General features: G+C 39.8%; 2 protein-coding genes across 2 annotated transcripts in view; both read left to right on the top strand.

Moving 5' to 3' along the window:
- LOC127803965 (uncharacterized) overlaps window positions 1–27,827 on the top strand; it is a 106,840-nt gene that overhangs the window by 34,020 nt on the left and 44,993 nt on the right. The gene's annotated exons all lie outside the window — the stretch shown is intronic.
- Window positions 1,573–27,737, top strand: LOC127803962 (protein farnesyltransferase subunit beta). Its single transcript, XM_052340644.1, has 14 exons — window positions 1,573–1,794; window positions 1,939–2,025; window positions 2,116–2,221; window positions 4,031–4,066; window positions 21,184–21,266; window positions 21,369–21,422; window positions 22,632–22,683; window positions 23,552–23,616; window positions 24,845–24,901; window positions 25,097–25,169; window positions 26,171–26,257; window positions 26,340–26,508; window positions 26,663–26,790; window positions 27,337–27,737. Exons 1-14 carry the CDS (start codon window positions 1,673–1,675, stop codon window positions 27,568–27,570), a joined length of 1,353 nt encoding a protein of 450 aa, XP_052196604.1. The 5' UTR covers window positions 1,573–1,672; the 3' UTR covers window positions 27,571–27,737.

Below are 27,827 nucleotides of genomic sequence, written 5' to 3'. Positions count from 1 at the left end.
GGCCCTTTAACTCTCTAAGTCTATGAATTATTTTTTAATATTAGATAATAAATAATGAAGAATCATTTAGATAAGCTAGTCCCCCAATTCCCAAAATTCACTAATTATTTTTTAATATTAAGCAATAATAGGGATGTGTAATTCAGTAACACGATGAAAAAAAATTATGTTATTTTATAAGGATAATTTGATAAAATATTTTTTTTAACGACGAAAATTTTATTTGAAAAATTCATATTGATCTAGGCATTAAGGGAAAAAAAAAAGATAAATCGATAAATTTTTAATTTGTAAGACTTGTCTATGAACTTTTTACATTGTTTATTTATTAAACTCTTATATTTTTAGATATTTTCCTATTGTCTATATTGTCAATTAAAAATAAATTAAATACAAAAAATTATAAATGATTTTATATCTAAAAAAAATAAAATAAATTTTAATTTTTATTTATATTAATAAAAAATCACTAAAGTAACTTTTATTTAAATATACAAATATTCTTAAGGTTAATATGATCCTCTCTTCCATCATTGCTTCTCTATGACTTATATTTAGTGAAAATGATAATTTTATAATTTGATCAATTGGATAAAGTATCATTAGTTTTCGATCTTAGTTTTAATATTAAAAAATAAAATAATATTATTATAAATATATTTTTTATGACTAAGTAACTTTTCATCACTATTATTCCAATACACAACCTCAACGACTGTTTGGACAGAAGTTTTTATATCAGTTATGCATCATCAGACTTGAGGTATACTAAAGATTACACACACCACATAAGTGAGATTTGAGTTTTGATGTCTCAAATGATGTATAATTTTTATTAAATTATAATTGTATATATTATGAAATAATTAAAATAACATGTTATTTATTATTTATACATAATTATTTATTTGATTATTTTAATTAACTGTAATTTACATGTTTATTATTAAATATCTGTAAGTAATCAAACTTAAACTCAATATATTTAATAATAAATATTTAAGCCGGTGGGTCAAATTCATATTTTGACCTATACTTTCATAGTTTTTTTTGTGATTATTTTATTTTTTTTTATTTTAATTGCATTCATATATTTGTATTTTTAAGTTAATTTAATTTTTATTTTTTAACACGTAAAAAAAAAAGTTAAATTAATTTATTTTATTTTGTTTTATACCTCAAAAGTATATAAGTTAAATTAATTTAAAAATTTAGATAAATTAATATAATTAAAATATATTTTTTAAAAATTATTATAATAAAAAATATAAAAAATAATTAAAACAAATTAAATGCTCCAATGGCCAATACAGACAAAAATATGGGTTTTGCCCTCTAACTTGGGTGATCAAACCCAAAATGTAAACCCAATTCTAATCACACTAATGTTAGTGGGATTGTCACTTTTAAACTTGGGATGTCTTTTTTTTGAGCTCTTGTCACTTGATTCTATAATTTTTTATAAAAAAAATAAATTTGAGTCTTATCTATTATAATTACGTAAATAATGAATTCGAATACGAGAATTCAGATCGTGGAGACTAGCGGGGGCATTCGTTTAACTTCTAAACTGACATTCCTTTCACTTCTAAACTTAGAAGAGGCAAAGGAGAAGGAAGCGAATAAGCGATAAAGCGAGGCCCAGTCTCTGGATTGGAACAGGCCGACAGCAATGGAAACCTCGGCGGCGAAGAGACCGACGGTCACTCAGCGAGAGCAGTGGATGGTGGAGAGGCAGGTTTTCGAGATCTACAACATCTTCATGGGCCTTCCCCACAACCCTCAGGCCGTCATGTAAGCCACCCTCGCCTTTTTCTATCTCATCCTCGGCAAAACCTAGGGTTTTATGACGATATTTTGATCACTCTGTATTCAACTTTCTCACACCGTGTAAACCATCGCAATTAATTGATTTTTGATGATCTCACATGCGTGAAGGTTGGAAGTTCGTCGCGACGAGCACATTGAGTACCTCTATAAGGGTCTCAGAGAACTAGGCCCCGCATTTGGCGTCTTGGATGCGAAGTATGTCTCCTCACAAAATAACGAATTGCGATTTTTACAATTTCACTTGCCAAGTATCAGCTACTAATTCACAGTTTTTCCACCCAACAGTCGGCCTTGGATTTGCTACTGGATTCTTCATTCAATTGCTATGTTAGGCGAACCTCTTGATGCTAAACTAGAAGAGAACGTTATTGACTTTCTAGGTCGATGTCAGGTCAGGGTTTCAATTAAATCTCAATGCATTTCCTGTTTTCAATTATTTGTAATCTTACTCGGCGTAGTTTTCTATACTTGTCCTTTAGCCTCTTATATTCTCATCTAAATACGACTATCACTGTCAACTAATAAGGTCCAGTGGTTATATGGGATCTGGATGGTTGTATTTAGCTTTCTCTTACTTCTACTTCCTAAGAACCCACGTTCCTATAATTTCAACAAAATGCCTTACTCGAGGGGAATGCTAACCGGCAGCCATGTACTGCCGAAGCACTGGTTCTTATTAATTGCTCAATAGACATCAGTGCATTATACTCATACCCTGTTCTTGCTACTTAGAAAATGACCTTTTCCAGCTTGATACTTCTTGCCTAATCTCTGAATTCAAGTGCTTGTTGGGTGTGTTTTTTTGCTCAAGAAAATAAAATCACCAGCAGTGGTCACATCACTTCCTTCCCTAGAGTACAACACTTTTTTTTTTCTCTTTAATGGTTCTTTTTATATGAATTGGTTTTTGGTGCAATTAAGTGTGTAATTTTTGAGTTGAAAATTGTTGACTGGCCCCTAATCAAATTGTCTGGGATTCCAAAGTGAAAGTGATCATTTTAACTGGTAATAGTAGACGTTTTGGCTTATTACCAAATCATGCTCGCTGCTCCATCCTTTCAATTGTATGGATGCAGAAATAGCTTATGGTCTAATGCCATTTATATGCTTATACGTCCATGAATGGCATATAAACTCATTGTTGAATACATTCACTGCTTGTTTGGCCGTGTTGTGATATAGTTCAAAAGCACTTTTAAATAAGTAAAACATTTTCTCATATTTTAATTGTGCTTGGCCAAAACAAAAAAATATTCTTATACTGCATAATCCATTTGTTCCAGAGGAGAAACAAAAATTAGAATTTTGCCGAGGGCACTTTTTACTAAAACAATTCTCACAGTTACAGAAATTTTACTACGAGGATAAACAGACCCTTGGGCAGATTTGTTTGATGTTTGGTCCTCAAGGCGTCAGTATAACTGACTCCTCCCTTGTGCTACAGCTCCTGGTCAGCCTATATAATCTAACAATATAGGTGTCAGAGAGGATGTAATTAAAATTATAGTTGGATGCATAATTGGTGCTTTTGTGGGTGTAATATTACTGAAAGATGACCCTTCACGTAATGCAAAAAGGAGTGACACAATTTCTCTTGATAATAGAGCAACATCAGTACAATGTTACAGGGAACAAGAGCAAATCAACCTCTTTTTTTTTTTGGGGGGGGGGGGGGGGTAGAGCAAATCAACTCTTGTAGCAAAGTATAATTCTGTTAATGTCTTGTTGGTATTTTGTAGCATTACACAATCTAGTTAGAAAGGGTATCCTTGAATTTAGTAATTGTTGACTGGGGATGTATGGATGTTGCCAAAATACAATATTCATGATAAGAAGATCATTTGAGTTTGAATATTTCCTGATTTGCTATGGATTACTTCTATAACATAATATAGCAGTCACCGGAAGCTCAACTTCCTCTTATTATCTCAACAATACCCATCTCCCATAATGGCCTTATATTTTCATATGTTTCTTATTTACTTGGCGATGGAGGACTGAAATCAATTATTGGTTTATAGTGGACACCTGCTCTGTTTAAAGCAACAAAGTTCTGGTTTTGTTCTACTTGTTGATTTTTCTTTTAATCATTTTTCTGCAAATATATAACTCATATGATGTTGATGAACTTTGGACAGTGTCAAATTCTCGCTTCTATGAGCTTATTGATTTTAATTTTCATATATTGTTATATTTGCAGCATCCTGATGGTGGATTTGGTGGTGGACCTGGGCAGGCAAGTGAAATTTAAACACTTTGCCCTGAAGTCTTCTTGTTACTAGTATCGCGCCAATGTCTATTTGGACACTAGAAGCATGCCTTAGATTGTTTCTGTAATCAAGTTGTTTATCTTCCCAGGAAATCTGTATTTCAATTTTAACATTCGTAGTAATATTGGTTTTGTTTGGTATTGCTAACTGTGTTAAACAGGAAGAAATAATAAAATTTTGCTGATGTCTGCTTGCTAGCTTTGCTTCTCATTCATGAGATGCCATTTAATTGGAAACTTTATTATCATCAAGCACTTTTCAAGTAGTTTGGTTTAGGTGCATGTTCTGTTTGACATGCAAATCTGTTTGAGTTTGTTGGACAAGATTGAAATTCCAAGTGGAAGCCGCTTGGACATAGATTAAAATCTGATTATCCTAAAGTTGTTTAATTACTTTTCAAGCTGTAGATATTATTGTAAATTTGTATTTTATTTCTGTTTTATCTCCTAAAAATTAGGAGATAGTTCATCCTAGTTCTTAGGGGATAGATTACCTAAATCTTCTCTACTTTATAGGAGAAATATTAGGATGTAACTTGTATATATTTTTCAAGCTCTCTTAATATCAATCTAGGCAATCATTCACGGTTTTCTAAGGCTTGTTTCATGGTATCAAAGCCTGCTTTATGATCATAACAAGTTTATGCTTGTTTTTCAATCTTTGTTTGTTTCAATCATGGCCGACCCACAATCTAACACTACCCTAACATAAGCTTATGCTACCAGATCTCCGAGCACTCTTCCTCCTTCTCCTTCTTAGCAAAATTTTCTTGTCATCCCGATTGATAATCACCCTTTGCAAATCACTCCACATAAGCTAAATGGGAGTAATTTCAGGGAGTGGTTTCAATATGTGATGTTGGTGATTAAGGGGAAGGGTAAGGGTAAGGCAGGATATTTGATAGGATCTACTCCTACTCCACCAATAGATGCAACCACCTATGGTGTATGGGAGGCGGAGAACTCGACAATCGTGGCATCGTTGCTAAACTTGATGGAGCCTAGAATTAGCAAGACTTATCTCTTCTAAAAACCACAAAAGATGTAACATCCCCTATCGAGCGATAGGAAGGACCAGAACAATATACCCTGATGGGCTTATGTGAACTTTCTAGGGGGTCACCCATCCATGAGCTTTCCCAGCTCAAGCACGCTTAACCCGGGAGTTCTTTGTTTACATTCAGCCCAAAATGTATCCAGCTGGTGTTGTTTCATTCCTTACTCATTCTCGATATATACTATCTCTCTCTGAGCTCTCGAGATATTACATTCTCCCCCCCTTGAGCACATGACGTCCTCGTTGTGCGATCTTACAACTGGTCCCAGATTTCCCCCCGTTGCATAGCCGATGTGGGATTCGCCTAAAGTGCCTACAGCTCCCCCCCTAGGGACTCAGCGTTGAGGTTTGCCCTACCACCGTGTTCAGAGGCTCGGGGGTCGGCTTTGATACCATTTGTAACATCTCGCATCGAGCGATAGAAATGACCGGAACAACATACCCTGATGGGCCTACGCGAACTTCTCAGGGGGTCACCCATCTGTCACGCGCTACCAGCTCTAACACTACATATTTTACTGCCAATTTAATTTTCTTGCATTAGTTACACTACTGTAATTTTATTTCAATAATTCCTTATTAGTCAAGTGGATAAATGGAATATTCCTATGCATGGGCTAGCTGGCTGTTTGTTGCAACGGCCGGGCTGGGAATCTGCCCTTGGGCAGCCTATATATAGTCAGTTATATGGCTATGGATAGCATGAAATGAGAAACGACTGAATTCTACTCTTTTCTATCGATCTTCTCTCTCTCTCTCCTTCTACTTCTAAAAAATCGTTTCTGTTCGGCTCTATTCTGAGCAGTACCTATTCCGATCCTAATCGGATTGGAAATCAAGCCATTGTTACACTTGGATCGTGACAACTTGGTATCAGAGCTTCGGTTCTCGGCCAAAAACACTAAACCAATGGCGGACGGAACTAGGATGAAGGGATTAGAGACGCAGTGCAGCAAGTCAGCTCGTCACTGGTCGATTTTCACAACCGAGTCGATCAGTTGGAGTTGGGAGCTACGAGGGAGCATGAAGCAATTGTAGCATTGGACTGCAAGGTCGAGAGCTCTATGGAAGGAATGGAACGCAGGCTGGATAACTCCATTGAGAGGGTGCGGGAGGAGTTAGGAGCTCAGATGCAACGATTTATGCTGATGTTCACTCGGCAACATGCGGTAAGACTCTCGCCTGACTTTCCTTTTCGAGGAAGAACTGAACCCATTCTAGGAGAGAATGTAATGAACCAAGGAAATGACCATCGGGAAAATGAGATTGATCCAGAAGAGGAAATGGAAGGATTCGTGAGGAGAAGAGGAGACGGCCAAGTTAATCACCAACCACCTGGGTTTCCTATGCCCCGAATGGAGGTACCAACGTTCGAAGGAGCCAACCCTAGATGGTAGATTAGGAGGTGCGAGAGAATGTTTGAATGGTATAACATACCCGAAAGGCAGATGGTAACTTTGGCTTTGGCCTATTTTAACGAGGTGGTGGACGCATGGTACCAAGGATGTGTGGGAGTGGGAAGGATTCACACTTGGGAAGAATTTGCAGAAAAATTGAATGAACGCTTTGGGGATAGAAGCATGGTGGACATGGTAGAAGAGTTTAATAAGCTGAAGCAAGTTGGAAGTGTAGAATCCTATCAAAAATGGTTTGAGGAGCTTAAGTCACTTATGATCCACCATAATCCTCACCTCTCGGAAGCTTATTTTGTGTCTAGTTATTTAAGCGGGTTGAATGATGAATTAAGACCAATGATAAAAGTTTTGAAGCCCCAAACGGTCGAGCAAGCGTTAGAAAGCGTGCGATTACAAGAGATGGTGGTTGAAGCTCTGGTGAAGAAGCAGAAGCAACAACAGAAGAGCATGGGATTGGGGTCGTTTCCTCGGGAGGTAGAAACCCCAATAGAGAGGCAGCCAAAGAGGGTGTTGGGACAAAAAATGTGACTAGAGGAGGGTTTCCATCTATGGTGGTCGATTGGGAGATCAAAGGAGACTTTCTGGGCTGTGCTATAGGTGTGGGGACAAGTATTTTCCTAGACACCAATGTAAGAGACAAATCTTGTTGTTAGAAGGCGATGAGGAAGGGGTGCACGAAGGTGAAGAAGGAACTGAAGAAGAAGAGTGTGAAGGGGAACACGATGGAGAGATTTCCATACATGCTCTCAAGGGAGTCCCTAACAACAAAATAATTAAGGTTGAAGGGAAGGTAAGGGACTACAGCCTAATGATCTTGATTGATAGTGGAAGCACTCACAGCTTCCTTGATGAAGGAATGGCGGGGAAACTTAAGTGCAAGTTGGCCAGTACACTACCACTGAGTGTAACCGTTGCCAACGGAGCAGGGTAATAAGCAAGTCAACATGCTAAGGATTCTGCTGGGAGATGCAGGGAGAACCATTCGAGGCAGACTTGAGATTGCTGGGCTTAGGGGGTTGTGATGTCGTTTTGGGCGTAGATTGGATGAAAGAAGTTAGTCCTATTAGTTTTGATTTTAATAGGATGGAAGTTTCCTTTGAGAAAGGAGGTAGAAGACTGACTCTGTCTAGAGGAAGGGAAGCGGGAGTATGCAAGATGATAATTGGGAAAAGGCTCCAAAAGGTGTTTAAGAACAAGTGGGGGGCAGTTAACACAATTGTTTTCAATTGTGTCAGTAGAGGAGGCGCTAGGCAATGCAAGGCCAGGAGAGGCCTATTTCAGCATCAAGACACCGAACTCCACTGTTGGGCAGGTACAAAACACTGCTCTACTTGATAAATTGCTGATTGAATTTATTGATATATTCCAAGAACCAAAAGGCTTACCCCCCAACCGAGAGTTTGACCATGTTATTCATCTTAAACCCAACTCGGAGCTTGTCAATGTGAGATCCTACAGATACCCCCCCCCCCCCAATTTAAAAATCTATTATAGAAACCATGGTTAGGGAGATGTTGCAACAGTCCATCATTAAACCCAACCATAGCCCCTTTGCTTCCCCGGTTTTATTGGTAAGAAAAAAGGATGGTACATGGCTCTTTTGTGTGGATTATCGCCAACTTAACGCCATAACTATCAAAGACAAGTTCCCTATACCCTTGGTGGAAGATCTCTTGGATGAACTAAGTCAAGCCAAATTCTTTTCTAAACTTGATCTTCGTTCGGGTTATCATCAAATTAGGATGAAACCCGAAGGCACTCCTAAAACGGCCTTTAGAACCCATCATGGGCATTTTGAGTTCCTAGTAATGCCCTTTGGGCTTACTAATGCCCCTGTCACTTTCCAATCACTAAAGAACCAAATCTTTGAGCCTTACCTAAGAAAGTTTATATTGGTTTTCTTCGATGACATACTTATCTATAGTCCCTCGTTTGAAACTCACCTAAAACACCTTAAAACCACCTTTGAGATCCTTAAATCCAATCAGCTCTATATCAAGAGGTCTAAATGTGCTTTTAATCAAAGCCAAGTGGAGTACCTAGGGCATGTGATCTCGAAAAATGGGGTCAGCACCGACCAAAGTAAGATAGAGGCAATGTTGAATTGGCCAAAACCCAAATCAGTCCGAGCTTTAAGAGGATTCTTGGGCCTAATAGGCTACTACCACAGATTTGTCAAAGGATATGGGGTTATTAGTAAGCCCTTAACGGGACTTTTGAAGAAGGAAGGGTTTAAATGGGGTGAGGAGGCTGATTTGGCCTTTGAAAGGGTAAAGGAGGCAGTGAGTAGAGTACCCACTTTGGGGCTACCTGATTTTGGCAAACCTTTTGTATTGGAGACCGATGCTTGTGCAACCGGTATTGGGGCAGTGTTGATGCAAGAAGGGAGATTGCTGGCCTTTCTTAGCCGTGCACTAGGGCCCAAGCATGTAGGGTTAAGCATATACGAGAAGGAGTTCCCGGCTGTGTTAATGGCTGTTGATAAATGGAGGCATTATTTTGAAGGAGGGAGGTTTATAATCAAAACCGACCATGAAAGCTTGAAGTTTTTATTACAACAAAAATTGCACACCCAGACCCAACTGCAAAAGAAGGGGATGTCCAAGCTTATGGGGTTGGACTATGTGATCCAGTACCGAAAAGGGAAAGAAAATGTGGCTATCGATGCTTTGTCCAGGTGTCATGAGGTTGGGGAAGTGGCCCTTATATCTACGGTAGTCCCTGATTGATGCAAGGAAATTACTGATAGCTATGAAGGGAATGCAAAGATTAAGCAAATATTGGAAAGAGTTGCTACGGGCAGCAAAGAGGAGGATGGATACAGCTTAGGTGGAGGAGTGTTGAGATACCAAGGAAGGATAGTGGTTGGAGATGATGATGGTCTCAAGGAGAGGATACAACGATCCCTTCATGAGTCAGCCTTAGGGGGGCATTCAGGAGTGCAAAACACCTACCTAAGGGTAAAACAATTGTTTTACTGGCAAGGTCTTAAAGCAGAGGTGAAGAAATTTGTTATGGCTTGTGAGGTGTGCAAACGGTGCAAGAGTGAGACGGTAGCCTATTCTACAGCCCTTATCGATTCCAAACCAAGCTTGGGAAAACATCTCTATGGACTTCATTGAAGGGCTGCCGAAATTTGAGGGAAGGGATAGTATTTTGGTAGTTGTTGACAGGCTCACAAAGTTTGCATATTTCATAGGGTTGACACATCCTTTCATAGCCCAAGACGTGGCTCGGGTGTTCTTGGATCAGGTGGTTAAGGTGCACGGGGTTCCAAAGACTATTATTTCCGACCGGGACAAAGTCTTTACCAGTCTTCTATGGCAAGAGCTCATGAAGGCCTTGGGAACGAGGTTGAACATGTCCACAGCCTATCACCCTCAAACAGATAGCTAAACCGAGAGGGTGAATCAAAGCTTGGAATCTTATCTGAGATGCATGAGCTTTCTGCACCCTAAAGAGTGACATAAGTGGCTGCCAATGACACAATGGTGGTACAATTCTAACCACCATTCATCACTCAAAATGTCACCATTTGAGGCTCTTTTTGGTTACCTACCTCCCTTAATACCGGCTGTGGGAAACTACTCAATAGTGGCTAAAGTGGAAGATTATTTGCAGCAAAGGAAACAGGTATTGCAACAATTAAAAAGGGAGTTGGCATCAGCTCAAAACAGGATGAAACAAATCGCTGACCGTAGAAAAAGTGATCGAGAGTTCGATGTGGGCGAGGAAATTTACTTAAGGCTAAGGTATCCCCATCTTAAGTCTATTTCGTCTGGTCCTGTATCCAAGCTTAGCCCAAAGTATTTCGGGCCATTCCCTATAATTGCCAAGGTTGGTTGAGTGGCTTACCAGCTGAAACTCCCTGAGGAGTCTCGCATCCACCTCGTATTCCATGTCTCGCTATTGAAGAAGTCAGCCAGAGCACAGCTGGTGAGTCCTATGCTGCCACAATTGTCTAAAGAGGTCAGGAGAATAGTTGAGCCCGAGGTGATCAGCAAGGGGCACCTATCATACAAGTGTTGGTTAAATGGCAGGGAGCAGTAGAGGAAGAGAGCACATGGGAGTACCTACCACAATTGTTGCAGCAGTTCCCCAGATCAACCAGCCTCCTCAACCTTTCTTGAGGACAAGAAAGAGCTAACGAGGGGGGAATTGTCACACGCCACTAGCTCTAACACTACATATTTTACTGCCAATTTAATTTTTTTGCATTAGTTACACTGCTGTAATTTTATTTCAGTAATTCCTTATTAGTCAAGTGGACAAATAGAATATTCCTACACATGGGCCAGCTGGCTGTTTGTTGCAATGGCTGGGCTGGGAATCTGCCCTTGGGTAGCCTATATATAGTCAGTTATATGGCTATGGATAGCATGAAATGAGAAATGACTGAATTCTACTCTCTCTCTCCTTTTACTTCTCAAAATCGTTTCTGTTTTGGCTCTATTCTGAGCAATACCTATTTCGATCCTAACCGGATTGGAAATCAAGCCATTGTTACGCCTGGGTCGTGACACTATCCTTGAGCTTCTCCAGCTCAAGCACGTTTGATCCGGGAGTTCTTTGTCTACATTCAGCTCAAAAGGTATTCAGCTGGTGTTTTTTCCTTCCTTCCTTATTCTCGATATATATTACCTCTCTTTGGGCTCTCGGGATATTACAAAAGAGATTTGGGATTTAGTCCAGGAGATGTACTCAGATCTGGAAAACTCATCCCAATGATTTGAAATCAGGTTAGCCATAAGGTCTACCAAACAAGATAATCTAAGTATTATTGAATATTTCAATATTTTGGTACAATTGTGGCATGAAATGAACCTATTTCACTCTATTAGTTGGGAATCTCATGTGGATGGCCAAAAGTACAGTAAGATGGTAGAAAAGGATATGATTTTTGATTTTCTATATGGGCTTAACACTGATTTGGATGAGGTCAGGGAAAGGATTTTGGGTTCAAAACCCCTACCAACCCTTAAAGAAGTTTTTGCAGAAGTTAGGAGGGAAGAAAGCAGGCTGTCCCGGTCCTAGGCCATAGTGACAATGAGCTAACCGGGGCTCGGTGGTTTAGAAAGAAAATGACAGTAGGGAGTTGAGTAAGAAGGTAGAAAGAACAGAGGATTAGAGAGAATTGGAGAATGCGAGGGAGAGATAGAGAAACAGAGTGATTTTTGTATTCAATCTTTTCATAGCCATCTCCCGTGGAATGGGAGTAGTACATATAGGCGCACTGGGTGGGAATAGATGCAGCGGATCCTTCGGGTAGTTGGAGTCTGTAAGCCACCTTACCTTTTTTTTTTTACTATAATGAATGGTCCAAAGTACCGAGGGCTCAACTTGGTTACTGCCTCTTGACTGAGGGCCTTCAGGTGAGGGTATCTTAGCTTGAGATACACCCTTTCTCCCACTTTAAATTCTCGGTCGCTTCTCCTTTTGTCAGCATACTATTTCATCCTATTCTGGGCCGATGCCAATTCTTGCTTTAGTTGTTGCAAGACCACCCTCTTTTGTTGTAGGTATTCTTCCACCGATATCTCTGTTGCTTGCCCTCCAGTGGTCGGTAATAGCTGCGGTGGACATCCATATAGTGCCTCATAGGGGGACATTTTTAAGGATGTATGGTGGGTGGTATTATACCACCATTGTGCCAATGCCAACCACCTATGCCAGTGTTTGGGCTGCTGTATACATATGCACCTTAGGTAGGTTTTCAGCCCCTGGTTGACCCTCTCAGTCTGCTCATCTGATTGGGGATGATATGCTGTTGACATATTAAGCTTAATCCCTATAGATCCCATCAATTCTTGCCAGAAGTGGCTTGTGAACACCTTGTCGCACTCTGATATGATGGTGCTTGGCACTCCATGCTGTGATACTACTCTGTCCATAAACATTCTAGCCACTTCCTTGGCTGTGTAAGGGTGGGCCAGCCCTATAAACTGTGTGAACTTAGTGAACCGATCCACTACAACCAAAATACTATCCCTCCCTTCTGATTTAGGTAGCCCCTCGATGAAATCCATGGATACACTAACCCAAGCTCGACCTGGTACTGGTAGAGGTTGTAAGAGGCCCGGGTAGGCCATGTTCTCTAGTTTACACCTCTTGCATATATCGCATGCCAACACAAAGTTCTTTACGTCCGCCTTCATCTTGGGCCAATAAAACAACTGCCTAACTCGGAGGTAGGTATTTTGGATCCCCGAATGCCCCCCCACGGGTGAGTCATGCAATGACTGTAAAATCTTCTGCTTAAGGTCCCCCTTGCTCCCTATGACCAGCCTGCCTTTAAACCTCAACATCTCGTCCTTTAGAGTATAGTTTCCAGTCCCATTAGGTTCCATCGCCAACCTCTCCATTAGCTCCACAATCTGCTCATCGTCGGCATAGCTGTCAACCACCTCCTGAAACTATTCGAGAACTATTGTAGTAATAGTTGCCAAGCTGCCTTCCTCTTGACACCTTGATAGTGCATCTGCAGCTATATTTTCCTTCCCTCGCTTGAACTGTATGGAATAGTCGAGCCCCATCAGCTTGGCCATGCCTCTCTTTTGTAGCTTCTGCTGTAGTAAAAATTTTAGGCTTTCATGATCTGTTTTGATGATGAATCTACCCCCTTCTAAGTAGTGTCTCCACCTCTCAACTGCCATCAAGATTGCTAGGAATTCCTTCTCATATATGCTCAATCCCAAGTGCCTGGCGCTCAAAGCTTGGCTTAAGAATGCTAAAGGCCTACCCTTCTGCATTAGGACTGCCCCTACACCAACTCCACAAGCATCTGTCTCCAGTACAAAGGGTTCATTAAAATATGATAACCCTAAAGCCGGCACTGTGCTCGCCGGCACTGTGCTCACCGCCACCTTAAGCTTCTCGAAGGCTGCTTCAGCCTCCTCACCCCATTTGAAATTCCCCTTCTTTAGCAGCTCAGTTAGGGGGCAGGCTGATGATGCCATACCTTTAACAAACCGTCGATAATATCCCATGAGGCCGAGGAACCCTCTTAGAGCCTTCAAGTTTGCGGGTTTGGGCCAGTTGATCATGGCCTCCACTTTCTTTAGGTCTGTTCTCACTCCCTCCCCCGATATTATATGGCCCAAGTATTCCACCCGATCTTGGCCGAAGCAACACTTAGTCCTTTTTATGAAAAGTTGGTTGGATTTGAGGACTTCTAGGGTAGTTTTGAGATGGGATAGGTGTTGTTCGAGGTTTGGGCTGTAAACAAGGATGTCATCAAAGAAAACTAATACAAATTTTCTCAAATAAGGTTCAAATATTCGGTTCATGAGAGATTGAAAGGTAGCTGGTGCATTGGTGAGCCCAAAAGGCATCACCCGAAATTCAAAATGTCCATGGTGAGTTCTGAAGGCATTTTTGTGGATATCTTCAGCTTTCATTCTGATTTGGTGATAGCCCGATCTAAGGTCGAGCTTGGAGAAAATGGATGGCATTATGCAGTTCATCCATTAGGTCTTCTATCAAGGGTATGGGGAACTTGTCTTTTATGGTGAGGGCATTCAATTGTCGATAGTCTACACAAAAACGCCAAGTGCCGTCCTTCTTCTTGACTAGAAGGACCGGTGAGGCAAAGGGGTTGTGGCTAGGCCTTATAAAGGATTGGTTTAACATTTCTTTTACCATCCTTTCGATCTCTGTTTCTGGATGGGTGAATACCGGTAAGCCCTGATATTTACTGGTTCGGAGTTTGATTTGAGGTGGATGGAGTGGTCTAGGTCTCTGTTGGGTGGTAAGGTATTAGGCTCAACAAATAAATCTCCAAATTCTACCAACAGTTCATTAATAAGGTGGCTAGAGTGTACCTGGCCAACTTCTCCATGCTGGCTGCTGATGGATAAGGTGAGCTCCCCGGTCCTCATTGTCTCCTGCCCTTCCTCCACCGCTACAATCGAAAACAACTGAGTCAGTTTTCCCTAGTTGTGCCGAAGGACTTGCTGTAGGCTCCTTCCTGTCATCATCTTGCAGGCTCCAATTTCGCGCCCTCCTTTGAGTGTAATCTTTTGTCCTCCTTTTTCAAAAGATACTTCCATATGATTAAAGTCGAAACTGATGGGGCTGACTTCCTTCATCCAGTCAACCCCTAAAACCACATCACAACCCCCCAGTTGCAGAAGCCTAAGGTTAGCTTCGAACTCTTCCCCTTGCATCTCCTAAATAAACCTTGGGCAAGCCGAGTTGCTAATCACTCTACCCCCATTAGCCACTGTCACACTAAGGGGTGGAGTATCCGAGAGCGGGCTTCTCAATCTCCTCGCAGTACCCTCATCAAGGAAGCTATGGGTGCTTCCACTATCAATCAAGTTCATCAGGTTCTTGTCCTTCACCTTTCCCTTGACTTTAATTATCTTGTTGTTGGTCACTTCTTTTAACGCATGGATTGATATTTCTCTATTGTCTTCCTCCCCCAACTCTTCCCTCTCAGCAACATCTTCTACCTCTTCCATTGTCTCTCCTGGATCTCCTTCCAGCAGGAGAATTTGTCTCCTACATTGGTGCCCTAGGGAAGTACTTATCCCCGCACTTGAAACACAACCCGGGTTGCCTCCTTTGTTCGTTAAACCTCCCCATGGCCTGGGGTACACCCGGCGGTTTAGCTCCGAGATTACTAACTGCCCACTCTCGGTTATATCCTCTGCCTCCCTGATGAGAGGTCCTTGCCGTCATAGCCTTACTCTGCTGCCTCTGCTTCTTCATCAAGGCCTCCACCACCATCTCCTGCAGCCTCGCGCACTCCACTATTTGCTCCACTGTTCGAGGTCTGATCATTTTGACCATATGCCTGAGGTCCTCACTTAGTCCACTCAAGAAGCTGGACACGAAGTAGGCCTCCGAGAGATGTGGGTCATGGCTACTCATAATAGATCTAAGCTCCTCAAACCTTTTCAAGTAAGCGTTCAACTCCCCAACCTGTCTGAGTTTGTTAAATTCTTCAACAATATCAGACAAATTTCTTTCCACGAATCTCTCACATAATTTCTCAGTGACTTCACCCCATGTAGGATGGTGCCTTACACTAATCCACCCTTGATACCATGCATCTACTACATCATTAAAGTAAGCGGCAGCTAAGGTCACCCTTCTACCCTCCGGAATGTCATACCATTCAAACATTCTCACATTTTCTCACCCACCAACGCAGGTTATCCCCTTCAAATATGGGTATCTCCATTCAGGGCATAGGAAATCCGGCTGTTGTTGAGGTGCCTGCTCCACGTGACCCCTTGTGCAGCATCGTCGCCCCCTCTTCATCTTGTTCCCCTCCTATATCGGGAGTCTCTGGTCAGTGCACTATTTTATCGTTCCTTAAGAGGGGTTCGGTTCTATCTCTAGGAGGAAATTTCAGGGGCCATGCTCACCGAATTTTGGCGAGTGAACCTCAGCATGAATTGCTGTAGTTGTGTTCTGAGTTCCTCTCGCATCTGTGCCATTTTTTCTCGCATCTGGACTAGCGTTCCATCCAGCCTTCTTTCCAGGCCGTCCATCACTCCTTCCAGCTTGCGGTCCATTGCTATGATCGCCTCATGGTTGCAACCATTTCCCAGCTCCAGCTGGTCGACGCGTCTCTGGACCTCGGTCACGGACGAGTTGGCTTGTTGTAACTGTGATTCCATATTCTTCATGCGGGTATCGTCCGCCATAAGCTTCTACAAGTTTTGTCCAGAATCGAGTCTCTGATACCAAATTGTCACGGTCCTAGGCCACAGTGACAATGAGCTAACCGGGGCTCGGTGGTTTAGAAAGAAAATGAAAGTAGGGAGTCGAATAAGAGGGTAGAAAGAACAGAGGATTAGAGAGAATTGGAGAATGCGAGGGAGAGATAGAGAGAAACATAGTGATTTTTGTATTCAATCTTTTCATAGCCATCTCTCGTGGAATGGGAGTAGTACATATAGGCGCACCGGGTGGGAATAGATGAAGCGGATCCTTCCCTCCCTAGCGGTTGCAACAGAATATTTTGTCTTTTCCTAGGGCCTTTACACGTAGCCTCCTATAGCTAACATAATCTGTTAGCTAGAATATGACTATTAACTAGAATATAAATGCAATAATGGAAATACAGCAAAACAAATAGAAATGAAAATGCAAAATAGACCATAGTCGTGACACAGGCGTAAAGTCATGCTTTAGCACACTAATCCTATCCTAAACCATCAAAACTCAACACTTGCCATTGCTAGGCAGGGCGAGATCTTTCCAAAATATTAGGGAAAGAACAAATTGTGGTGTGATTTTTGTAAGAAACCATACCACACGAAGGAGACATGCTGGAAGATCCATGGAAAACTGGCCAATTGGAAGCCAAAAAACAAGAAGGAAATACCAAGATCAACATATGTTGCTGAAACTCCTACAGAACCTAAAACTGGTACTAACCTGAATCTTTCTGAGGAACAAATTCAGGCCTTGTACAAGCTACTCAATCAGGGTATTGCTACTCAGCCCATAGCATCTGTAGCATTGCAGGGTAACCTACTCAAATTCAAATATGTGTGGGTGGTAGACATGGGTGCATCTGACCATTTGACAAGTTCTGAAACCCTAATGACTGATTTCACTTTGTGCACTTTACCTATTAACATCTCCATGACCGATGGCACAACATCCCCTATTATGGGTTTTGGAACAATGTGTGTATCAGCATTAAGGCTGAAATCGGTCCTACACGTGCCAGGGTTAAAATGCAACCTTTTATCCATAAGTAGGATCACTCAAGATATGAATTGCAATGCAATTTTCCCACCCTCCTATTGTTTGTTTCAGGATCAAGTATCGGTGATGATGATTGACAGTGCTAAGGCTGTGGGTGGTCTTTACTATCTGGAAGGAGATCGTCTCAACTTTCCTACCAATAAATTAGTCCTAAATGTAACTTCTAATGCCAAAGTCTTGTTATGCCATAAATGTTTAGGGCATCCTAGCTTTCCTTATGTTAAATCTTTGTATCCTGAATTTCTTATCAATAAAGGGCACAATTTTTCGTGTGAATCATGCACTCTTGCTAAACAACCTAGATCTCATCAATCATCATCCTATTCAGTTCTATAAACTCTCAAGACATTTTCATTTGATACATAGTGATATTTGGAGTCTTTTTAAACACCCTAATATCACTAGTTCTAGATGGTTCATCATATTTATCGATGATCACTCTAGAGCGTGTTGAGTTTATCTAATGAAGGAAAAATCAATAGCTGGTAACATTTTCAAAAAAATTAGTAGCTAGCAACATTTTCAAAAAAATCCATCGATTCATTTTGAATATGTTTCAAACTTCTATCCAAATCTTTCGGACTAATAATGGCCGAGAGTATTTTTCTAATGATCTCACTCATTACTTGGTTGAACATGAATATTTCATCAAAGCTCATGCCCTTACACACCCCAACAAAATGGGGTGGCCGAAAGGAAAAATAGGCATATTCTAGAAGTGGCACGAGCTATGCTATTTACCTCTCGTGTTCCTCATTCCTATTTGGGGGGAAGCTGTTCTCACATCTGCCTATTTGATTAATCGGCTTCCCTCTAAAACCTTGAACTTCCACACTCCTCTCAGCATCCTATGTGATATATATCCTCATGCTCCCTATCTCTCTAAACTTGACCCTAAAGTCTTTGGGTGTACTGCATATGTGCATAACAATAGCCTCACACAGACAAAGTTAGATCCCAATGCCCAAAAATGCATCTTTATTGGGTACTCACCAGAAAATTCTTTGTCTCTACTGATGTTATTTTCTATGAGGATTTACCATTCTATCAATCCGGTTGTTCTCAAGAGGTGCCTATACCTCATAGCCTAGATCCTATCTTTCCCTTACCTCATCATGACCTTTCACTACCAATATGTTCTCAAGGAGCATCTCATCTTCTACACCTGAGAATACACTGGCAGATCCTAGTCCAAACCCTCCTCCTATTACTTCTAAACCTGAAACAATAGCTGTGCCTCACTATTCTTCCCATTCAGACCAAAACAACAGCCCTTTGCTTGACCCAAACAACCCCTTGCTTGTTTATTCTGAATGTCCTAAAGGCCATCCGAAACCTCAGCAAAGTCAGCCATTTATTCCAGAGGCTGGTCCATCAAATGGAAAAGGGGAATACAATAGTGACAGCAGTACAACCACAGAAGATGATATGGATTGGGCCATACCTATTGCTCTAAGGAAAGGGGTAAGATCATGTGTTAAATACCCTATTGCTAACCATTTAAATTATGCATAGCTCTCTCCTCAATTCAGAGGATTTATTGCAAATGTTGACAACATTGAAATTTCAAGGGATATTCTGGTAGGATTCCTGATAGAAATTCAAACAACAATCAAGAATCAATAGCTATCAAATTTTCCAGCCAAGAACAAGAACACCCAGGGCATTCGAGAGGCCCTCTCTCTCCCAAATTTGCTTACAGAAAATAGCGTATCCCCCCTCTACCCCACCCCATACATATTCCTCCTCTATACCTTAACCGAATTCTATTATGCCATAGCTGGGTTGTTACACCAATGATTCCCCATTCTACCCCTTACGCACATGGCTAGCTGTTATGCTGGTCAACTTATTTACACATCTGCCCTTGATCGTTGCCCCTTAGACCTTCTTTGATAAGTCAAGTGAACCGGGGGCCTAACATATTCAAAGTGCCATGAATAATCCCAAGTGAAAGGCTGCAGTTATGGAGGAAATGAATGCCCTAGTGGGGAACAATACATGAGATGTTGTGAAACTGCCCCCTTGAACAAGGAGGTGGTAGGATGTAAGTGGGTATTTACTGTGAAATATAATGCTAATGGTAGTATTGAAAGGTACAAGGCTAGATTGGTTGTCCAAGGGTTTACACAAACCTATGAGATTGATTATGAGGAGACATTCGCTCCGGTTGCTAAGTTGAATTCCATTCGAGTGTTACTATCTATTGTTGTGAATTTAGATTGGCCACTCTTCCAGTTTGACATTAAGAATGCCTTCCTTAATGGTGATTTGGATGAAGAGATCTATATGAGGTTTCCCCCCGGTTTTGAGCATGAGGTTAATAGTGGGAGTGTGTGCAAACTAAAGAAATCTCTATATGGATTCAAGCAATCCCCAAGGGCATGGTTCAAGAAATTTAGCATGACCCTCAACTGATTAGGGTATGAACAAGGACAATCAGATCATACCTTGTTTATAAAATCCACTGGAAATGAGAAAAGAGTTATATTAATTGTATATGTTGATGATATTATCGTGACAAGTGATGATTTACAGGAAATTGACAACTTGAAGAGGTAACTAAAGGTTGAATTTGAAGTAAAAGACCTAGGAACCGTGAGATACTTCATAGGCATGGAGGTAGCTCAAAGCAAAGAAGGGTTGTTCATATCACAACGGAAATATACCATTGATCTACTAAAAAGATACAGGGATGCCAGCTTGTAAACTAGCTGGAACTCCCTTAGAAAAGGATTGGAAAATGGAAGAAAAATATGATGATATTCTGGTAGAAAAAGAAAGATACCAAATGTTAGTAGGGAGATTGATTTATTTATCACTTACTAGGCTAGACATAGCCTGTGCAGTAAGTGTAATAAGCAATATATGCATTCTCCTACTCAAAGGCACATGAAGGTTGTGTTTCATGTTCTAAGATACCTAAAAGGTACTCCTGGGAAGGGTTTAATGTTCCAAAAAATTGAGAATAGGGGAATTGAGGGCTATGTCAATGCAGATTGGGTAGGCTCTAGAGAGGACATGTCAACTTCAGGATATTGTATTAAGGTATGGGGGAATGTGGTTACATGGAGGAGCAAGAAGCAATCGATGGTGGCTCGTAGCAGTGCTGAAGCTGAATTCCGAGCAATAGCTCAAGGGATGTGTGAGGTGAATTGGCTAGAAAGGCTAATGTAAGAGTTGGGGATACCTTTATCTCAACCAACAAAGGTATTTAGTGATAGCAAATCAGCTATCAGTATTGTGAAAAATCCGGTGCAGCATAATCGGATGAAGCATGTGAGAATAGATAGAAGTTTTATAAAGAGGGAGATTGAAGGAGGAGGGATAAGTCTATCCTATATACCTTCTATTGATCAAGTGGCTGATGTTTTAACAAAAATAGTTGTAAGACCATGTTTTGAGTCTTTAATTAGCAAGCTGGGAATGACTTGCATCTATTCACCAGGTTGAGGGGGAGTGTTGGACAAAATTAAAATTCCAAGTGGAAGCCTATCAACTCTCGAGCATAGATTAAAATCAGATTATTCTAAAGTTGTTTAATTACTTTTCAAGTTGTAGATATTGTTGTAAATTTGTATTTTATTTCTGTTTTATCTCCTAAAAATTAGGAGATAGTTCATCCTAGTTCTTAGGGGATAGATTACCTAAATCTTCTCCTACTTTATAGGAGAGATTTGGATGTAACCTGTATATATTTTTCAAGCTCTCTTAATATCAATCTAGGCAAGCATTCACAGTTTTCTAAGGCTTGTTTCAGAGTTACATTTCTTTTTATCCCTTTTCAATTAATGCCACCACTAATCGTTTAATATGAAATGTAGTTCTGATTTTTTCATTCTTAATTCTATCTGATCTGTCAATTTCTTTGCAACTTTTGTCAGTTACCTCATCTTGCAACAACTTATGCTGCAGTCAATTCACTTATAACTTTGGGTGGTCAGAGATCATTGTTATCAATTAATAGGTGGCCAGTTTATCTTACATGAACAAAGTTACTTTTTTTTTTATTGGTTTATGCTTGCGCCTTTAGTTGATTTTCCATGTCCCTTTTTAATAACTTTTGCAGAGGTAAACTGTACACTTTTCTGCTGCGAATGAAACATGCAAGTGGGGGCTTCAGGTGTGACATCTTATTTAGTAATGTTCCTTTTAGGGTTTATTATGAAGGCTTCAGGTGTGACATCTTATTTAGTAATGTTCCTTTTAGGGTTTATTATGAAGGTGCCCCCTTTTTGCTAAAAGTTTATGGAAAATGCCAAAATGGGTTGCATAATTCTTGCACATGAAATATACTAGAGCAGCTGGAATGTAAAATTTTTGGGTTGCATAATTCTTAAAATTTAAAATTTTTTGTTGTTTTATTTTCTACACTATATGCTGTTTTATAATTGAGTTTCTTGCTTAATTGAGTGTTAAGCATGTTCCATAAATATCAATATCAAACATGATGCGCCACTTTCTTAGAAGTTTCTATGATAAAGAGGAAGACCATAGCAAAACTTGGTGGGAAACCCTCAGACAGGATAGAGATGATTGGATATCTAAAACTCATGTAACCAATCACCTAGTGGGATTACAGCTTGTGATGTTGTTGTACTAAACATAGCAGAGCACAGGATGCCATTTACTGAAAGCTTGCATGATGGTCATCAAAACACCTGATGCTGGGATCTTGCACAGGAATGCACACGAACACACAACTAGTTGTTCATCCCACTGCTGTCTGGCCTTTTAACATGGTGCATAAAAAGGCAATGGGTGGAGATTGGTTGCAGTGGAAGAGATAGAGATTGACGGCATTGAATGGTGGGGTTTGCCTCCGTTGTTTTCTCAACTGCTTCAAAGTTTCAGGCTTAAAGTTGATTTGTTATCACTTATCAAGTTTGATAAAATGAATTCATTCTTATGATCGTGTGAATTCTTTCTACATGTGACAGATATAGGCATGAACAAGATTTTTGCTGTGTGATCAAAGTTTGAGGTTTCTAGCACATATTATTAGCCTGCCCAATGTCATTGTCCAAACATGGCTTTTCACTAGTTGAATTACTTAGATTATGCATGCTGTCCCCTACTCAAAGTGCAAAAAGGAAAAAGAAATATGAAAATCGGAAAATGGCTATTTCATTTGGTCTTAACAAAGTGATTCATTTAACCTTGAGAATTTACCAGTTTTACCTTATAAACTAGACCATGTAAATATAAACAAGGATTTGTTTGCTCCTGATAGAATTTATTGAACTCTTGTCTTGAATTTCCTAACATATCCAATTAGTATTTAGATGGTAAGTATAACTTCCTTCTGATATTAAATTTTATTTTCCATTAGGATGCATGATGGTGGAGAAATAGATGTCCGTGCTTGCTATACTGCTATTTCTGTAAGTTGCTTTCCCTTTTCTGCTCTGTTCTTTCACCTGCATCTTGCTGCTTGCTTGATGAATTCAGTGAAGAAATTGCTGCAAATTGAACATTTCCTGTAGTCTAATCTTGTTCCTTCCATCCTACCTGCATTTGAAAAAAAGTTCTGTAGTAAACCAGATGTCATTTGATCAGTATCATCTGGTTTTTGTAAGTTGCTACACACAGATTTATATGATTAAATGGTTGCCTTTGTTAGGATTAGGAGTGCTAGAATCACTCAATTCTCAGCCAATTCACATTCACACCCTCACCCGAAATCAATCACAACAACAGAAATATAAAAACAGAATTGAAAACGGTAAAGAAATTAGGGAAAGAGACAACCAAACCACACAGTGAAGACAGCAAGATTTATCCTGGTTCAGACCGCATAAACGGTCCTACATCCTGCCTTCAGATCCTCTATGAAATCCACTACGAATGAATGAAACCAGTACACAAGAGTCCCTCTCACACATGCACACGAGTACAATCAATCTTGGAGATTACAAAGTCTATCTTTCTTCTAGCTTTCCTCTCACACACTGCACTCGCACATCAGAATGAGTGATCATGTGTCAAACGGCTTCCCTATATATTCTATTTATAGAGAGTTGGGCGGATGTTACAAGGGAAATAAAAGACTACACATTTCCTATTATACCCCTCATACATAAGTACATAACTATACTTGGAATAATCTGCTGCTTGATACTATGGACTTCACTGGTTTCTTCTAGGGCTTACACTCGATGCAAACTACAACACCTTTCTCTATAACTGTTCTATAATTTTCTGTTTGTCAAATATTTCAGTAATGCCTCCAATCTTCCTTCTCCCAACCAGGTTGCAAGTATTTTGAACATTTTGGATTCTGAACTGGTTCAGAATGTTGGAAGTTACATCTTGAGGTTGGTTACAGGCTATTTTTGTTTAGTTTGGCCATTTTGTTCCATGCTCATATTTCTGGCATTTAATCACTTGTCTATGCTTCTTAGCATTGCACAGAGCTGTCCTTGATCAATTTTTTTCTATCTTTTCTGAATTGCATGATGTTAGAAAATGTGAGAAATATACAGTCATGCATGAATTGCAGATGTAAGGACAAGTGGCTGGGCTATTAGATCTTCTCGTGTTTGCTTACAAGGTTTACTAGAATAAAGATTATGTTGGTTCAATTCCAATTATCACTAATTTCCGCATGCATTTTGCTAATGTTGGTCACCTTCTTTAAATATATAACTCCAGTAGTGATCTTTTCTGAGAGGACCATTTTCCTTGTTGTACCTTATTTTTTGGGAGTCTTATTTTTATTTTTTCACTTCACACTAATGTTACTTAACCTTTTTCATGTTTGAATCTGCTAAAGTAAATGATGTGAAGCTTTTTTTGGGCTTGATGAATGGAAAATGCAATGAGTTGGTGGTACACATTTTGGATCATTGACCAATGATAGCGTGCTCGACCAAATATTAAGTTATTAAGGAATATATTCATCAAAAGTGGATGGCAGAAATGATAGATGTTGAGATGGATGTGCAGTGCGGCAAACAAGAAAACACTTGCTAGTGCAACAATTGGAAATAAAAATGAGAGAACTACCTAGAACTGTTTCCCATGTGAAAAACAAATTAATAGCTGCCTGGTGAGGAAGAGTGACATGTTTTGCTGGGAGAGTGACAAGATTGATGTTGGATAAGGCAGTTGAGAACAAATGATATTTAGTGGGGCTAATTTATGTTTTGTGGAATAGCAAAATGGGACTAGGTGAGATGTTGATACAGGAGGTGTAGAGTAAGATTTGTCAAATTAAATTTGGTAAAGAGATAGACATTGGAGCTAAAAATTTTGTTCTTTGTGAAAGCAAATGCTCAGAGCTGCTACAGAGGATAAATGCTATATGTTTGTATAATTATTTTTGTTATCAGTATCATTATTGTCAAATTGAAAATGCTAGTGATTGGTGTTGGCCGTTACAAAAGTTTAGCAAGGTGTTGATATCTGGTGAATCCTCCGTACTGCCTAAAGTGAAATTATCATTATGAATTAATTATTTGAAATAGTCCTTTTTTCAACATTGTATTTCATTATCAAAATTTGAATGACTAAAGGTTGGAGTCATTCGCCTTTCTTATGCAGCTGTCAGACATATGAAGGTGGCATTGCTGGTGAACCAGGGTCTGAAGCTCATGGTGGGTATGTGACACTCTGGATTTCTTCCTTCACCACTCCTTTCCCACTGATTAAATTGTAGTTATATTTGGATTATATCCATAAATTTTCATGAAAGCAAGTTGGTTGATGTGTTTTCACTTAATTTTCTTCTTTTCTTACATGCATGCTTATACTTTATAGAAATCTCCTCATGTACTCTGATTGTAATTCATATAGATACACCTTTTGCGGGCTGGCCGCCATGATTTTGATTAATGAGGTTACTCGTTTGGACTTGCCTAGTTTAATAGTAAGTTCCATCTACTCTTTTTGGGGTGATGTTTGTGCATCTTTGTTGTATGACCATTTTTTCCAAGTTTCAATATGCTTGCTTATCTCCTACATTATTTGCCAAGTTCATTGTACTACTTTGTAGTTGAGTGTGGCATCACCTCGGGCTTGTTGGAAGACTTGGGGACTCTGGCACCCAGCTGTGGGCTAGGTTGGGATACTGACAAGGACGGTGGGCCTGCCCAAAATAAGCAAGAAAAAGACATAATTGCCAGTTTGCTCTATTTGAAACTAGCTTCACCAGTCAGGGTGAGAAAAGGTTATTAGGTTGAGATAGGACTAGAAAACTATATATGTGGGTCCCTATCCATGGTTAGAAAAGGATAAAATGTTGAAGATAATAAGTGGATTTGGGCCATACTTCTGAGGATTTCTGTAGGAAATAGCATTTCTTAACTTTTATGACCCATAAGAGTCCTCTGCAGTTTATGAATGGATGTTACTGAAAGAGTCAACAGAATTTACATTAATTTCTTTTTCTATTCTTTTACTCTTTAATACAGGAATAGGGACTTTGGCAACAATATTTTTTGCTGTTATTATCCATCAATTCAAATGGGTAACCATTTATGTAAGAAAAGGAGAATTAATTAATACATATAAGTGTCTTGTTGTTTTAGCCATCCACGCGTCACCTCAACTGGCAGTGTCCAAAATGGTTCATTTAGATGCTGTGGATCTCCTTAGTGACTCTCCACTAGGCATTTCCCTCTTTCTTTTTTGGGAAAAAAAAAACAGATAAATTGGCTGGTCAAGGTTGTTTCCAGGACCCTATATTTGGAGGGTTGCCAACAGATGGCCACGTGTTACACCTAACTTTTCAGGGAGTTGGCAAAAGAAGGGTTAATTCTTCTTTCTAAGCCGATTATGTGTTACGATTTCTTGTGATTATATTATGGGGACTGCTGAGTAGTTGACAATTTTTATTATTTTCTCAAAATTCTTTGGGTCCCGCACCAGAATTGGGTGGTATTCAGACAAGGTATTGAGGGTGGATTTCAGGGGAGAACTAATAAATTGGTTGACGGCTGCTATTCTTTTTGGCAGGTGAGTGCAGTTTATTTGCCCTCCCTAATCACTGATATTATTGGTGCCTGGAATACTGGATTAATAGTTGGAAAATGACCAGGGAGGAGTGTGTGCATTGATACAAAGGTTACATTCAATTATTCAACAATTAGAGCCTTCAAATTCTGAGGAAGAATACTATAGTACAGACTCAGAAAGTTCTGCAGATCTGAAAGGGAACTTGTTCCATGTTAATGACACTTGTCCTTTAAGGCCTAAAGTGCACGAAGGTATGCTGATTACTGAAAGTGAAAATGCTTTCTGTTATCTATTCCATCAGGCTGGGCCAAATTTTGTGTTTATAAACGCCCTTCCCCGTCCCGATTCTCTTTCATTAAAAGTCCTGACCAGTCTTCATTTTATGTTCCTGCTCATTCCCTGCAGGGCAAAATAATGTCTGCTGTCCTGTAAATTTCTTCGATATTGGCTTGAACTTTATCAGAGAACATGCTGAATTAGAACCATTTTTTAACAGCACAGCCTTGCAGCAGTATATTCTGTTGTGCTCTCAGGTACCCGGGATTTTACATTTATATCTTACTGGCTATCCTTGTATATAAGCTGCTTGTGTTCCTTTTTCTTTATCACTGTCGTTTAACTCTGAAATTGAATTTCATGGTTTGAGAACATTTGGTAATTCTTATTGCTGGAAATATTTATATTCCATCTGCTTCCCCCAAAAATGGGGAGAAGTTAGTTTCTAAAGAATCATATTAGTTGGCTAAATAATTCAAAACATGATGCATTTATCATCAATTAATAGAATTATTTGGAGGTTGAAAATAAAATGTAATAAATGTGTGTTATATGAAAATAAGATACATTTATTGTCAGTTAACCATTACCCTTAAAGAAAATAACAAATAGAAGATGTTTCATTGCCAGCCAAATGCCATAGCTCGGCTTAGTGCTAGTTACAGTGACAGGGCTGCTCTTTGAATAGCCATTTGGCTGGAAACTGCATTTGGTTAGATGCTTTGCTAATTCACCTGTGGTTCCTCCTATAATGCACAACCACAATCCAACAATGAATTCTGAATGATGCGCAATTGGTTCAGGTGGACAGCGGATTCAGGGACAAACCCGGGAAACACAAAGACTACTATCACACATGCTATTGCCTGAGCGGCCTATCCGTGTGTCAATATAGCAGCTCAAAGAAGGCCGGTTCTCAACCATTGCCCAGGACGCTATTGGGTCCTTTCAACAATCTCTTGCAGCCAGTCCACCCCATCTTCAATGTCGTCTTAGAGCGATTCAATGAGGCCCATGAATTCTTCTCAAGGACTTGATTTTCTTCTGTGTATATTTCATCAGAATCGTTTGTACTTTTTATTATACACTCGTTTTGTTTGTGCTCTCTAACTCTTCTCTCTCTTCTAATCCTTCTTCAAACTAGGATTTCTAAATACAGCATCCTGCTTCCATAACGCAAATAATGTATGGTTTTGGGAGATCACTTATTTGTCATAATGTTTGCTTCTTCAGGATGACCAACTAAATTAAATTCAATATTAATAATTGTATCAAATCATTTTCGTTTTTCTTT

This window comes from Diospyros lotus, chromosome 6, assembly GCF_014633365.1.
Source record: "Diospyros lotus cultivar Yz01 chromosome 6, ASM1463336v1, whole genome shotgun sequence".
NCBI lineage: Eukaryota > Viridiplantae > Streptophyta > Magnoliopsida > Ericales > Ebenaceae > Diospyros > Diospyros lotus.
Note: the sequence above shows the minus strand (reverse complement) of the source record. Positions and strands in the feature narration are given on the sequence as shown.

Bases quoted from the DNA above. Each gene is read 5' to 3' on its own strand.
- LOC127803962 (XM_052340644.1), top strand. From the start codon at position 1,673: ATGGAAACCTCGGCGGCGAAGAGACCGACGGTCACTCAGCGAGAGCAG. The intron at 21,267-21,368 runs GTGGCCAGTTTA...TAACTTTTGCAG, and splicing joins TCATTGTTATCAATTAATAG to AGGTAAACTGTACACTTTTC. The intron at 23,617-24,844 runs GTTGGTTACAGG...TTTCTTATGCAG, and splicing joins GTTGGAAGTTACATCTTGAG to CTGTCAGACATATGAAGGTG.